The sequence below is a fragment of the Choloepus didactylus genome, chromosome 7 (assembly GCF_015220235.1).
Source record: "Choloepus didactylus isolate mChoDid1 chromosome 7, mChoDid1.pri, whole genome shotgun sequence".
NCBI lineage: Eukaryota > Metazoa > Chordata > Mammalia > Pilosa > Megalonychidae > Choloepus > Choloepus didactylus.
In genome coordinates, this window is record NC_051313.1 from 3791863 (window position 1) to 3805174 (window position 13312).

A 13312-nucleotide genomic window follows, 5' to 3' on the forward strand; every position below is an offset into this window, starting at 1 on the left:
CCAAAATATTTTAATAAGACCTCAGTTTATAAACAAAATGCCTGTTAAAATCTTTATCACCAATCTGGGGCCTCTATTCCCACGGGAACTTTATGCAGACTGTGTGGACCCTTCTTATGCCCAAATTAACAGCTGATGTAGCAGTAGAGGCCTCTCAAGATTTGCAAGGGGGGAATGTCTGGTATTTAAAACATCCCCATAATGTTCCTCTGCCTGGCGTCTTGTTATCGACCAATGGAACTCTAGCTTGTATCTTTCTAGATCAGCAGGAATTACCCCGTATTGTCCCCCATGACATCTTTCTTTTTGCCCACAGAACCCTAGCAAACACCTTGTGCAGTGGGCTGCAGCGGTAACTCACACCCACAATCGAACCCAATGTTGGGTTTGCACGGACTTGCCGTCTTCGGGAGCTCCCGGCCTTCCCTGGACTGTGAGAATTCAGCACAGCAGAAAACCTGGAAAAGAATCTTCTCATTTAAGACTGAGATCCAGCTACCATCCTACAATGAGACTGGGGCTTACATCTCCTCCCTTGTATGGGAACAGGTGAACAAGCCCCAACCTGTAGTGGGTTCTGCTGTCTACGATTGTTTAGGGCGGCTGACGGCAGAAGCTGTAACAGTAGATCATGTTGCCCCTGTCTGTATGGGATGGCTCAATGAGATTCATGATGTGGGGTGGCTGACCCTCAAATTGTGTAATCTTTCTGTTAAACTACAAAACAATAGTCTCTTCCCTCTGGCAAAATATCTACAAGCAGCATGGTGCATATCCTTACCCTAAGGGATAGCTGTGGACCTGTTGGCAATATGGTTGGCCCTATTTACCCTGTTACTAGACAGGATGTTGTATGTGGGGATGGCTGTATCACTCCCTTATATGACTCTTCACCCCAGCACTCCTAGTAATTGGGAAATGGTTAAAGCTAGATACAGAATGAAACACATTCCCTGGTGGTATTATCCTTTAGCCATTCTTGCACCAGATGGAGTGTCAATAGTTACTGAAAACCATGCAGCAGCTTTAGCCAATCACAGTGCCCAAGCACTTAATGATTTCAAACAAGCTATATACGTACTACCTGAAGAAACCACACAGCTTAGGAAAGTAGTTTTACAAAATAGAATGGCCTCAGATATCCTCAGTACAGCTCAGGGCAGCACTTGTGCCTTAATTAACGTGCAGGGCTGCATGTGTATTCCTGATAATTCACACAATGCTTCACATTTTAGATCATATGCAAGAGCACATACATAATATTGATCAATCACCAGTGGACCCCTGTATAAACGGTTTAATTCCCTTCTCTTGGCTATGACGGAATATCTTTGTAGGGTTGTTATCTCCGTGTGGGGGGCTCCTAGTGTTCTGTTGTGTCTTATACTGTTGTGGAATATGGGTGCAATGTCTGTGCTATGGTCCATGAAGGCTGCTGTGGGGGTGGATTGTGGGGACCCAGGGCGCGGGCCCCCTCCCTAATGGGGAATGAGGCCCCACAGCACGCAGCAGCCTGCGTGACCTGGACAGAAGCTGAAGGTCATCAGAATTCCTCAGGGAAGAAAGTACATACAGACGGGATCGTAAACAAAGCATTGAAACTCCCCTCCCCTGATCACCATTGACAACAAATCTTCAGACCCCTGTGTCACGAGGCTCTGCTGAAACTCTGTCCTTATACCCTGTGGAATGTCTTTGCCCTAAACCTTTATAAGCTGCCCTTCCTGCCCCTCCCTTGCGGAGCGCTAACTCCATTTTCCCCCCACTGCCACCACCGAGGACCCTCCCATTCCTGAGTCCTGATAAACCCGCGTCTCGCTCTGTGCTGGTGGGTTCCTTGGCCTTTGGGCTGCGTCCGCCCAAGCCTTCCAAGAGCTGGGGTGGAACATCTGTACTTACAACTTTTTTTCCTCTAGGTTTTTAATGGATTTCATTTTCAAACATGAAGTGTTCCACCTCGCATATTAGGTACAGAGCTTCTGTCTGGGGCGATGGTTGCACACACTGCGAACGTAAGTAACGCCACGGGTGTCCCCATTTCAGAATGTCTGTTGGCAAATTTTATGTTACACATACATTTTGACACAATTGAAAAAAAAAACTATTGCAAATAGGAAAAAAAAAAAATCTAGAGCACAGCTGTTAGGATGCAAAATTGCAAGCGAACAAACGGCCCCCAGAGCCCAGGCCAGAGCAGGGCGCCCGGGGTCTCCGCCCCCCGGGGCTGCAGGAGGGGCGCGCGCAGCGACGCGGCCCGGGAGAGAGGGGGCGGGAAGGAGGGAGCCAGGTGGGGCAGCTTTTCCCCAGAGGCCCTTGCGACAGCGCTGCCACGTCACCAGCCCTCCCGCGCCCCGGCGAGCCCCGCCCCCAGCCCACGAGGCCCCGCCCCCCGGCGCGACCCCGCCCCGGCCCCCGGCGAGCAGCGGCGCCAGCGGGGTGGGGTCGCGCCTCCCGCGGCCACGAGACGGGGATCTCGAGCCCAGGGCTCGGGCGGCTGGGCGAGAGCCACAGGGAAAAATATTTGAGGCAAAAGAGGGAATCTACCAGGAGTGGGGTTCGAACCCACGCGGACACATGTCCATTGGATCTTAAGTCCAACGCCTTAACCACTCGGCCATCCTGGTGCCGGCGAGCCTTTCTCCCGCCGCGCCGCCTACAAGGCTCTGCGCGCGGCCCGGGACCGCGGGGGCGTGAGCACGGCTGTCCCCGGGTCGCCCCCAGTGACGCCCCCCGTGCTCCCCGCCAGGGCGCCCCCGTGTACCCCCGCGGGCCAGCTCCCCGCGCGCCGAGGCCGCCGCTGCACCCGCAGCGGGAGGCCTCGAGCGGAGGGTTCCGCTTTCGGTTTCGAGGCGCGCGGGCGCCGGGCACACGCTCGGGGCCGCACGTCCGCGTCCCGGGGCGGCGGGGAGACGAGGGCCGGGGTCGGGGGGCGTGGGGGGCGGGGCAGGGGGCCGCCGGGGAGACCGCGGGGATGGGGTGGGGGGCGCGGCGGGGAGGTGCCTTGGGGCACCGCGGGGCTGGGGGCTTCGGGGTGCGAGGATGTGGCAGGGGCGGCCTGGGGCACCCCGGGGTGGGCTTGTGGTGTGGGCAGGGGGTGGCCGTGGGGGGACCCCGGGGATGGCGTGGAGGTGCGGGCCGGGGTGGGGGCTGCCAACGTGGGGGACCCTTGGGCTCCGGAGAAAGAGGGTCGCTGTGGGGGCGTGGGGCCGGGCCTGGGGGTCAGGCTGGTGGCCCCGGCGCGCGGGTCCCCTGGGCGCGTCCTCCGGGCTCCTGCGCCCCGCTGACACCCTCTGCGCCGAGGCCGGTGCACCCCAGCCCGGCCTTGTCTGCTGGGGTTTGGGGTTTGTTTTGGATCCCACTCCCCCATCCCCAACTCTTCTGTGTTGTCTGCTCGTGGGTTAATTTTTTTTTAATTCGATTTTATTGAGACATATTCACATACCATCCAATCATCCAAAGTGTACAGTCAGTTGTTCACAATTGCATCATCTAGTTGTGCATTCATCACCACAATCTATTTTTTGAACATTTTCCTTGTACCAGAAAAAAGTGAAAATAAGAGTAAAAAAATAAGAGTAAAAACACCCAATTTAGTTTTTTGTCCCCCTTTTTCTACTCATCCAGCCATACACACAAAGGAGTGTGATCCACAAGGCTTTCACAATCACACCATCACCACCTGTAATCTACATTGCTAAACAATCGTCTTCAAGAGTCAAGGCTACTGGGTTGCAGTTTGATAGTTTCAGGTATTTACTTCTAGCTTTTCCAATGCATTAAAACCTAAAAAGGGTTATCTATATAGGGCATAAGAATGCCCACCAGAGTGACCTCTCTACTCCTTTGGAATCTCTCAGCCATTGAAACTTTATTTCTTTTCATTTCACATCCCCCTGTTGGTCAAGAAGATGTTCTCAATCCGTGGGCTAATTTTTGACCTGTAAGGGGGAGAATAATGCATGTACATTGGGAATGCGAAATTACCGGTCAGTGGAGGAGTGTGGTTGGGGACGTCCCAGCAGAGCCGAGCTCCTCTCCCTGGGACCCACAGGTGAGCCTGGTGCTGGGACTGTCCCCCTGGCTCCCAGAACAGGTGGTGACAATGGGCGCCTACAGATAAAACACGTCCCCTGGCAGGTGGGGGTGCGCCGCCACCCCCTGTCCCCCGTTGTCCCAGCAGATGTGGACATTCGCTGGAGCCAGTGTGGCTAAGGCATGTGCATTTTACGGTCTCGGGCTCAGCTCCGGCGCTGGAGCTGTTCCCTCCATGGTGCACAAGCTGCATCCGAGCAGCCCCTGGTGTCCACCCGTGGATTGGGACCCGCTGGCCCAGGGGTCTGGTGCCCACCAGGGAAGCTGTCCTTGCTGTCTCTTCTCTGTGGGTAAACGTCTTTCCATCGGAGTCTGTGTGAGCCGAGCTTTTGCCGGTGGCCCCACCCCTGTATGGAGAGGGTTGACATCTCTTTGGTCTCCTGCGGGTGACTGAGCTTGTACCTCGGCTTACCAGGCCTGGGCCAGGGGACCTGATATCACCCCCTGGGGAGGGTAGTGGGTACGGGCGTTAGTGCCCTCTGCAGCCCCCCCGAGCCTGGGGAGCGAGGTCAAGGCAGCTCCCTTTTCCTCACCCAAAATGCCACTGGCAGGGGAGGCTTGCCGGAGGAAACCGCCTTTCTCCCAACCGCCCTTTCCCCACTTCCTTATCTTGCCCGCACACTCCCCTGTGCCAAGGCAACTCCTGCCACCGCCAGCGCGCATGCACCGTGGCCGGAACAACTCCCGCCCGCTGCAACGGCTCCTGCGTCCTCTCAGAACCAATCCCCTCTCCCTTCAGTATTGCCATTTAAGGCTACTTCACCTCCTTTCCAGCCCTGCCCTTCTTACCAGCCTATATAACCTGTAATCACCCCTAAATAAAGGCTCTCTCTTTGGCGCATACTCCTACTGGATGAAGAGTGTTTTGTCCTTATCGCCGCCCTCCACACCTTGTACGCCTCCCGCCGAGGACCTGGCCAAGTCCTCCGCCTCGCCCTCGCCTCCGGGAAAGAGCCCCCGCCGCCGGTACCCTTTAAGCAGCCCTGAAAGCTGAAGGCTCAGCTACCGGCCGCCACTCCCCCCAAAAGCAGTAACCGCGACCGCAGTCTCCCACTTTCTGGCTGGAAGCTCGGCACAGGCAGCTGGTGCTGACAGTGTGGCGCAGTGAGCAGTTGCCTGCAGTCTACCAGTCGCGATTGGCATCGGGTGTGTGTGGTTGGCTTTTAGGCCAGGAGAACACGAGCCAGCCTGGCACCGCTGGGGCAGTAGGGTGGCCTGCCTGAAAACTTCCACATAGTTAACGGGGTTCCACTGGGGGCCCCTGCCTGAATAAAACCTCTCCACCGCTAGTGATTTTATAACCGGACAGACTTGATCTGTGACCCGAGCATGTGTTGGAACAGTGATTCTCAAAGTGGGAACTTGTTAGAAATGCACATTCTTTGGCCTTACCCCAGACCTCCGTAATCAGAAACTTGTTTTACAAGCCCTTCAGGTGACTCTGATGCTAGCTGAAGTTTGAGAACCATGTGGCAAAATCGTGTAGATAATATACTGTAGATATATGTTATTCTGGTTGAACTAGCAGAAAACTAACTTTTTTCTTGTTTACTGTGCAGCTCCAAAAAGTTCTTAGAAGGTGCAGATGAAAAAAATCAAGGTCGGATGTTCTGGGGATGTCACCCTGGATGTCACAAGTCACAGTGTGAGGAAGCACCCTGGAAGGTTGTGTTAGCCTTGGCGGTGTGATGCAGTGGAGGGGGTCATGGTGTACACACACACACACACACACACACACACACACACACACACACACACACACACACACACACACACACACACACACACACACACACACACACACACACACACACACACACACACACACACACACTGGCTGCAGGCACATGCCCCATGTACCCAACTCATGCACTGTACTGGCCTCTTTGTTCCCACAGCCCCACTGTGTGCTGAGGAGTTTACCTTCTCATCTTTAACAAAACACAACACAGCTTTATTGAGATGTGAGTCACATATGGTAAAATTTAAAGTGTTCAATAAAGTGGTTTTTAGAACATTCACATATATGTGCAACCATTACCACCAGCAGTTTTAGAACATTTTCATCACATAAAAAGAAACCTGTACCCTTAGCTCCCACCCCCCCAAACCTCAGGCCCCTAGACCTCAGCAGCCCCTAATCTACCTCCTGCCTCGATAGACTTCCCTGCATGCTCTTGATGTTTCATATAAATGGAATCATACAGTGTGTCATCTTTGGTGACTAGTTGTTTCATTTAATGTTTTCAAGTTGATCCATGTCGAGGCATATATCAGAATTTCATTCCTTTATACAACTCAATAATATTCCATATCATGTCTACAACATGTTTCTTTATCTGTTCATCCGTAGATAGACATTGGGTTGTCTCCACTTTTTGGCTATTGTGAATTAGGCTGCTGCAGACAATCTCGTACAAGTTTTTACAGTGGACATATATTTACATTTCTCTCGGGTATATACCTGGGGTGGAATTGCTGAGTCACATGGTTTCTCTGTATTAAATCATTTGACGAAATGCCAGATTGTTTCCCAAAGCTGCTGCACCACTTTACATTCCCGCCAGCAGTGCATGGGGGTTCCAGTTCCTCCGCATCCTCATCAACGCTTGCTGTCATCTGACATTTTGATTCTAGCCATTTCTTTGGAGAAATATTTTATAAAATCTGTTCCCAACCCGGAAAACCTCTCTGCAAAGCTGAAAGATAAAAGAAGCAGTTTTATTATTGAATAAGCATTAAATGAGAATGTCATGCACATGTATTTTGCTTTAATGTATTTTGGTGCTCTGTTATTAAGTGCGTATAAGTTTATAATTGTTATGTCTTCCTGGTGGTTTGATCTTTTAATCATTATAAACTGCCCCTCTTTATCTTTAGTAACATTTGTTTGTTTGTTTGTTTTAAAGTATATTTTACCTGGTGTTAGTACAGCTACTCCAGCTTTCCTGTGGTTGCTATTTGCATGATGTATCTTTTTCAGCATTTTACTTTCAATCTGTTTATATCCTTTAAACTAAAGTTTGTTTCTTGTGGTCAGTACAGAGTTGGATTTTGTTTTTTGAATCCAGGCTGAGGAACCCTGCCATTTGATTAGATTGTTTAATCCATCCCCATTTAATGTTATTATTGATAGAATTGGATTTATGTCTGCTATCTTACTTATTGTTTTCTACATGCCTCATTTTTGTTCCTCTATTCCTCCTTTACTGCTTTCTTCTGCATTTAGTGAAAATGTTCTTCTGTAACATTTAATTTCTTTAATGATTTTTTCCCTATATGATTTAGTGGTAGCTCTAGAGTTTACTACATACATCATGACATCAGAATCAGCTTCAGATTTATATTAGCTTAATTCCTTTGATACATAGAAACATTATTCCTGTGTGGATCTCTTCCCTTTTTCCATTTTTGTGGTGTTATTGTTATGCATATTTCATCTTTAATGTTATAAACCCAAAAATGCATTTTTATAATAATTACTTTACCTTATCGTTTCCTTAACCCAGTACAACTTTGCCCCACCTGCCTGCTTTGTGCTGTTATTTGAAAATATGATTTACATATATTACACTTCTATATATTACAGGCCCAGCAGTACATTCCATACATATTTTATACAATTGCATTTTAAAGCATGTAAGAGAAAAAAAGGAGAAAAATACTCGTTCATAGTGTCTTTTGCAATTAATTGCATAATTGCCTTTACAGCACAGTTTGCTTGTGTGGACTTGCATTACTACCCGGGGTCACTTACTTTCAGCCTAAGAACTTCCTTTAGTTTTTCTTGTAAGGTGGGTCTCTAACAACAAATTCTCTCAGTTTTTATTTATCTGGGAAGTCTTTATTTTGCCTTCATTTTTGAAAGCTAGTTTGCTGAGTACAGGATTCTTGGCTGGCAGTTTTTTCTTTCAGCAATTTGAATGTTATCCCCCTGCCTTTGGGCTTCCATTGTTTCTCAGCTGTTGATCATATTGGGGTTCCCTTGTAAGTGATATGTGTTTCCCTTGCTGTTTTCAAGATTTTCCCTTTGTCTTTGGATTTCAGTGTTTCTACTGTGATAAATCTGTTTGTGTATCACTTTGTGTTCATCCTACTTGGAGTTCACTGAATTTCCTGAGTATGTAGGTAATTGTTTCTCAGTAAATTTTAGAAATTTTCTGCCATTATTTCTTTGAATACTTTTTCTGCTGTTTTCTCTCCCTCCTCTTCTGGTACTCCCATTACACATATTTTGGTGCATTTAATGATGTCCCTTATTTCTCTGAGGCTGTGTTCAATTCTCTTCATTCTTCTTTTTCTGTCCGTCAGCTTGCATAATCTGTTTTGCTCTGTCTCGTCTTCAAGTTTGCTACTTCTTTCTTCTGCCAGTTGAAACCTGTTGCATTCTCTTTAGTGAATTTATTTCACTTACTGTACTTTTCAACTCCAGAATTTCCATTTGGTTCTTTTACATAATTTCTATCTCTTTACCCATACATAATACAGCACTGTCATCAATTCTCCTTTACTTCTTTAAACATACTTTCCTTTAGTTCTGTGAACATATTTATAATGGTTATTTTGAAGTCTTTTTCTGATAAATCCAACATCTCATCACTCTCACAGGCAGTTTATGTTGCCTGCTCTTTTCCCAGTCTATGAGTCATACTTTCTTGTTTCTTTGCTTGCCCCATATGTTTTTTTTTTTTTTTTTTGGTGTTGGAAACTGGGCAGTTTAGATAATATATTGTAGCGACTCTAGGTGCTGGCCCTCCCGCTCCCGGCCTGTGATTACTAGCTGCTTGTTTATTCACTTAGTGACTGGCTGGATTATTTTAGACATACCACAGTGCTAAGTCTCTGATGTTGTTCCTTGGGGAGGTGCAGCTTTGGGTGCACCCCAGTCACCCTCAGAGGTCAGTGGTTTTGACAGGGTGCTCTTCTCCTCCATCCCTGACCACACCCAGCTGTTAAACCTCATCAGTTGCGGACAGATTACTCTGTTGCTCTGGGCCGTACATGTCTCTACAAATAAATCTAATCAAACTGTGGCCCCTTTGAAGGTGAGTTTCTGCGGTCAGTGTTTGACATTTGTTCTGGGCCCTGGAGGGCTTCTCCAGTGGTCTTATTCTCCGGTTATCTTCTGCAAATTAGCCAGCCTGGGGCCTAGGCTGTGTCTTCATTACATCCCTGGATCTCCCCTCCATTGCCTTTCACCAAAACCTCCACTGTCCTTGAGAGCGCCCTTGGGTTCAAACTTCTCCACACTCCGTGTAAATGAAGTACGTTCCTTTGGGAAGGGATTGGGAGCCATCTGCTTTATGACCTGCTTCTCCCTTCAGGTAAAATCTCGGAGCAAGGCCCTGCAACTGGGCTGGGGACCACGGCAAGCTTCTCTCTGAGTGACACCCCTGCTCTAGGAGCTGAGTATTCAATGTGGGGGGGTGGCAACCTGAGGTCCTCGTGGTTACCTCTCCTTGTGGACCCAGCACCTCACGAACCCGGGGAAAGGCTGCTAGAGCCCCAGGAGTCACCGCCCACCACACCCAAGGTGGAGCCTCGGTTCCACAAGTAGGGCAGAGTGGAAGAAGGGGGCCCCCACCTCTCACCTGCACTAGCCCAGAATTAACCTCCGTAGCAGGTAGCTGGGGGCAGGATGAGAAACACTGATGTCCTGCTCCTCCCGGGAAGAAAGTTGTGGCTGAGAGCTGGGCGCAGAGGGTGCCCCGTGCGCTGGAGTGGGGTCTCACCTGGCTGCACTGAGTGGGGAGACGGAGGGAGGGGTCTTGGTTCAAATGAAAGACTTGCCTTTTCTACTGACTCTTTGCAGACTTTCTTGAATAGATGTTTCTTTGTTTGCTCTTTGGCCTTAGGACTATTTCCAGAAGCTTTGGGTGGTTGTTTTTAATAAATGCTTCAGTTTCCTGGGGAGCGGGTCAGCAGAGCTTCTCGGGCTGACGTGCAGACGCCCTCCTCCTTGTCCTCATGTCTTAACTTGCTCTGCAAAGCTCCTCTCCTTCCCTCTGAGCTCCTCAGATCTAGTTCGCTCTGCCACCTCCCTTCCATTCCCACCACCCAGGACCTCGACTCGACACAGAGCCGAGGGTTTCTGAGTCTGGACGTCAGGGAGCCTTGGGGCTGAGCCGTGACCTGGCAGCCCCGGGGACTGTCCGGCATTGCCCTTGTCACAGAGTGGGCACTGCGGTGGCTCTGGGTGCCCGAGCACTTCTGTCCTGCGAGGCTGCATGTGTCCCCTCGCTGTGCAGGACCTCCCACGGGTCCCCACCATGGGGTCTGGAGCCTCACCGCGGTCCAGGTCCCAGCCTCGCCTGTCCCTCCTGCGTGAGCGTGAGGCTGCCCCTCCGGGGACACGGGCAGGGACGGAGAAGGCTCGCGAGGACTTGCCCTGTCACACTGAGAAGGGGAGTGTAGACTGGGCAGGGTCTCGAGGCACCAGGTGGGGATGGAGCAGAGTCACCCCCCACATCCCACCCATGGCACCAACTGTCAGAGGCCTGTCACCTCACAGATGGGACATTCAGGACATTAAAGTGATGATGACAATGGCAATAATCAATAATAATGATAGACGTTTACTGAGCACCCTGTATGTGACAAGCTTGGCTCTAAGCTCTTTGCCTGTGTTATCTCAGTTAAAGGTAGGTGTTCCTGTCCCTGTTTTGCATTTTTGGCAGTGGAGGCCCAGCTATAATCTTACTCAAAGATGGAGAGGCCTGCTCGGCTTGCTCTGCTCCCCCAGGCAGATTCACCAACAGTCCAGCTGCTGGGTCCCCCGTGAGCTTCTGAACGAATCATGGTGATAGACTATGGGAATGATATTTTTTTCTTTTTCTTTTTTTATTAGAGAAGTTGTGGGCTTATAGAGCATTCCTGCATAAAATACAGGGTTCCCATATAGCACCCTATTATTAGCACCTTGCATTTGTATGGAACATTTGTTATAATTGATGAAAGCACATTTTTATAATTGTTCTGTTAACTATAGTCCACTGCTTAACTTTGGGTTCACTGTGTGTGTTGTGCAATTCTGTGAATTTTTTAAAAAATTTTATTCTAGTACCATATATGCAACCTAACATTTCCTCTTCTAACCACATTCAGACACATAATTCAGTGCTGTTAATTATGTTCACAATGTTGTGCTATCATCCCCACCATCCAGTACCAAAACTTTTCCGTCACCCCAAACAGAAACTCTGTAACAATTAAGCATTAACTCCCCATTCCCTACCCTTGCCCAGGCCCCTGGTGACCTGTATTCTAGTTTCTGTCTCTATGAATTTGCTTATTCTGTTTCCTATCAGTGAGATCATACAGCGTTTGTCCTTTTGTGTCTGGCTTATTTCACCCAACACAATGTCTTCAAGGTTCATCCATGTTGTTGCAGGTATTGTTATTAACCCGAGACTTCGCCCCAGTTCTGAACAACACAGCCACCTCGTGCTGCTCCGGCCACGGTTTGAGGATGGCCTGGGGGTGTCTTTTGTCTACTCGGAGGTGCAGGTAATTCTGCATATTGGGAAGAGAAGATGTCCACACTGTGTGGCCGATTGTGCTTTTCAGAGAGGCCCACAACACGCCCCGTCCCACGCGCTCGTCTCGCTCCATGCTTCCTTCCAGGTGGGGCTCTGTGGTCTCCCTCGTTTAGTCCAGAAGGCTCGTGTCTGTGGCCAGGTGATGCTATGTGACTTCCAAAGCTAGGTCACAAAAGCTGCTCACCTCGCCGTGTCCTCCTGCAACGCTCCTTCTTGGAACCCAGTCACCACGAGATGAGGAAGCCCCAGGGCTGGCCGGGCGACAGTGCCCCACGGTGTCAGCGAGTGAGCCTCATTGACTCGGCCCCTGGCTGCCGAGCCCCCAGCTGAGCACCGGACATCACCAGCTGCCCCACCACGCCCTCTCCAGTCCCCGACTCATGGGATCTGTGGGCATAAGAAAACGGTTATTGTTTACCACTAAATTTGCTTCCGTTTTTGTTTTAAATAAGGCAATAGGTGGTGAAAAGTCTGCAGTGACCGTGCTGGAGCCCTGGGAGCCCCCCCCCACGGAGAGACGCTCTCTGAGGATAAAGCAGAGCCCTGGGCCCTGAGATGGGGGGTCTGGCCAGAAAAGGGGACCCTCGGCCTTGGCCATTCTGCTCTCCTCCAGAGGCAGAGAAGTTGCACAGCTGTGGCCCAGCTGCCAGGGGAGCAAGAAGCAACGCTCTGGCTTCCGCTTTAAGAGGCCTTGAAGGGGGGGATTCCCCAAACGTCAGAAGGTGTTCAGAAGATGCTGGCAGCTGCAAGGCACCGCACGTGTCTGCTTGGGTATCGCAACCGAAGGTGGAACGCTCCATGCAAGGACATCTGGTGTGTCCGACAATAGTGGAGATAAACGACAACACCAGGATTTCTTAACACTGAAATGGCTTCATGCCCAGGGGCTGCCTTGTGAAATGCTTCTTGCAGGAAAAGGTTTCACTGTATTTAAACTATGCTTCACTGTGAATCCAGGCTTATTTAAGTGGCAATATTCTGTAGTGCTTTAAAAATATGCCCATAAGTGCTTTGATGCTCCTCTCTTCCGGAGACAGAGCCGGAGTCCCTCTCCTTGGGGCTGGGCCGGACCTGGGGACTCGTCCTCAATGAACGGAATAAAGTGGAAGGGACGGTGGGCAACCTCGAGGGCCGCAGCCACCTCCATCTCGGTGGCTCTGCCTGGCTCGCGCACTCTGGGGGAAGCCGGCTGTCGCATGTGCAGCTCTGTGGAGGGGCCGTGTGCGGGGACTGAGCCCCCTGCCCACACAGTGAGGGGCTGAGGTCTCCATGCACGCTCAGAAGCTCCAGATGGTGCAGCCCTGGTGCCATCTTCACTGCAGCCTCGGGAGGCCATCAGCAGGGAGCACCCAGCCCGGCTCCCGAATCCCTGACCCCTGGAGACTCTGAGGTATAATAAATGTGGGTGGTTTTAGATGACTACATTTTCTGTTATTTTTACACAGCTCTAGATACCACACATTTACTGGTAAAGTTAGTTTATCCAGCATCGGTGATGAGTTTGTGGGCATGTATTTTTTTTCCACGCGTATCTTACTGCCCCTCTCGCTAACATCCGACTTTCCCTCAGCCCTGTCTTCCCTCTGGAGTGGGTCGCCCAGACTTTCCAGCTCCCTCATTTACCCCGTGTTCCCCCAGAACCCCTTGAAGTGTGACTTCTACCCTTACCTTTTACTCTCTTT

The 13312-nt window shown here is 50.3% G+C and overlaps 1 protein-coding gene, 1 long non-coding RNA gene and 1 other non-coding gene across 4 annotated transcripts; 1 reads left to right on the forward strand and 2 right to left on the reverse strand.

The window, feature by feature from the left end:
* Positions 1–2541: 2541 nt before the first annotated feature.
* Positions 2542–2624, reverse strand: TRNAL-UAA. The gene has a single exon. It is a non-coding gene; the product is annotated as a tRNA-Leu (tRNA).
* A 29-nt stretch (positions 2625–2653) lies between these two features.
* On the reverse strand, positions 2654–3367 carry LOC119539678 (translation initiation factor IF-2-like). Its single transcript, XM_037843375.1, has one exon. The coding sequence runs from the start codon at positions 3365–3367 to the stop codon at positions 2654–2656; it is 714 nt and encodes a 237-aa protein (XP_037699303.1).
* A 317-nt stretch (positions 3368–3684) lies between these two features.
* Positions 3685–12733, forward strand: LOC119539377. Of its 2 annotated transcripts, none has more exons than XR_005217860.1 (3): positions 3685–3749; positions 11483–11598; positions 12083–12733. It is a non-coding gene; the product is annotated as an uncharacterized LOC119539377 (long non-coding RNA). The 2 variants fall into 2 exon arrangements; XR_005217859.1 differs by lacking the exon at positions 3685–3749 and adding an exon at positions 10706–10733.
* Positions 12734–13312: the final 579 nt, after the last annotated feature.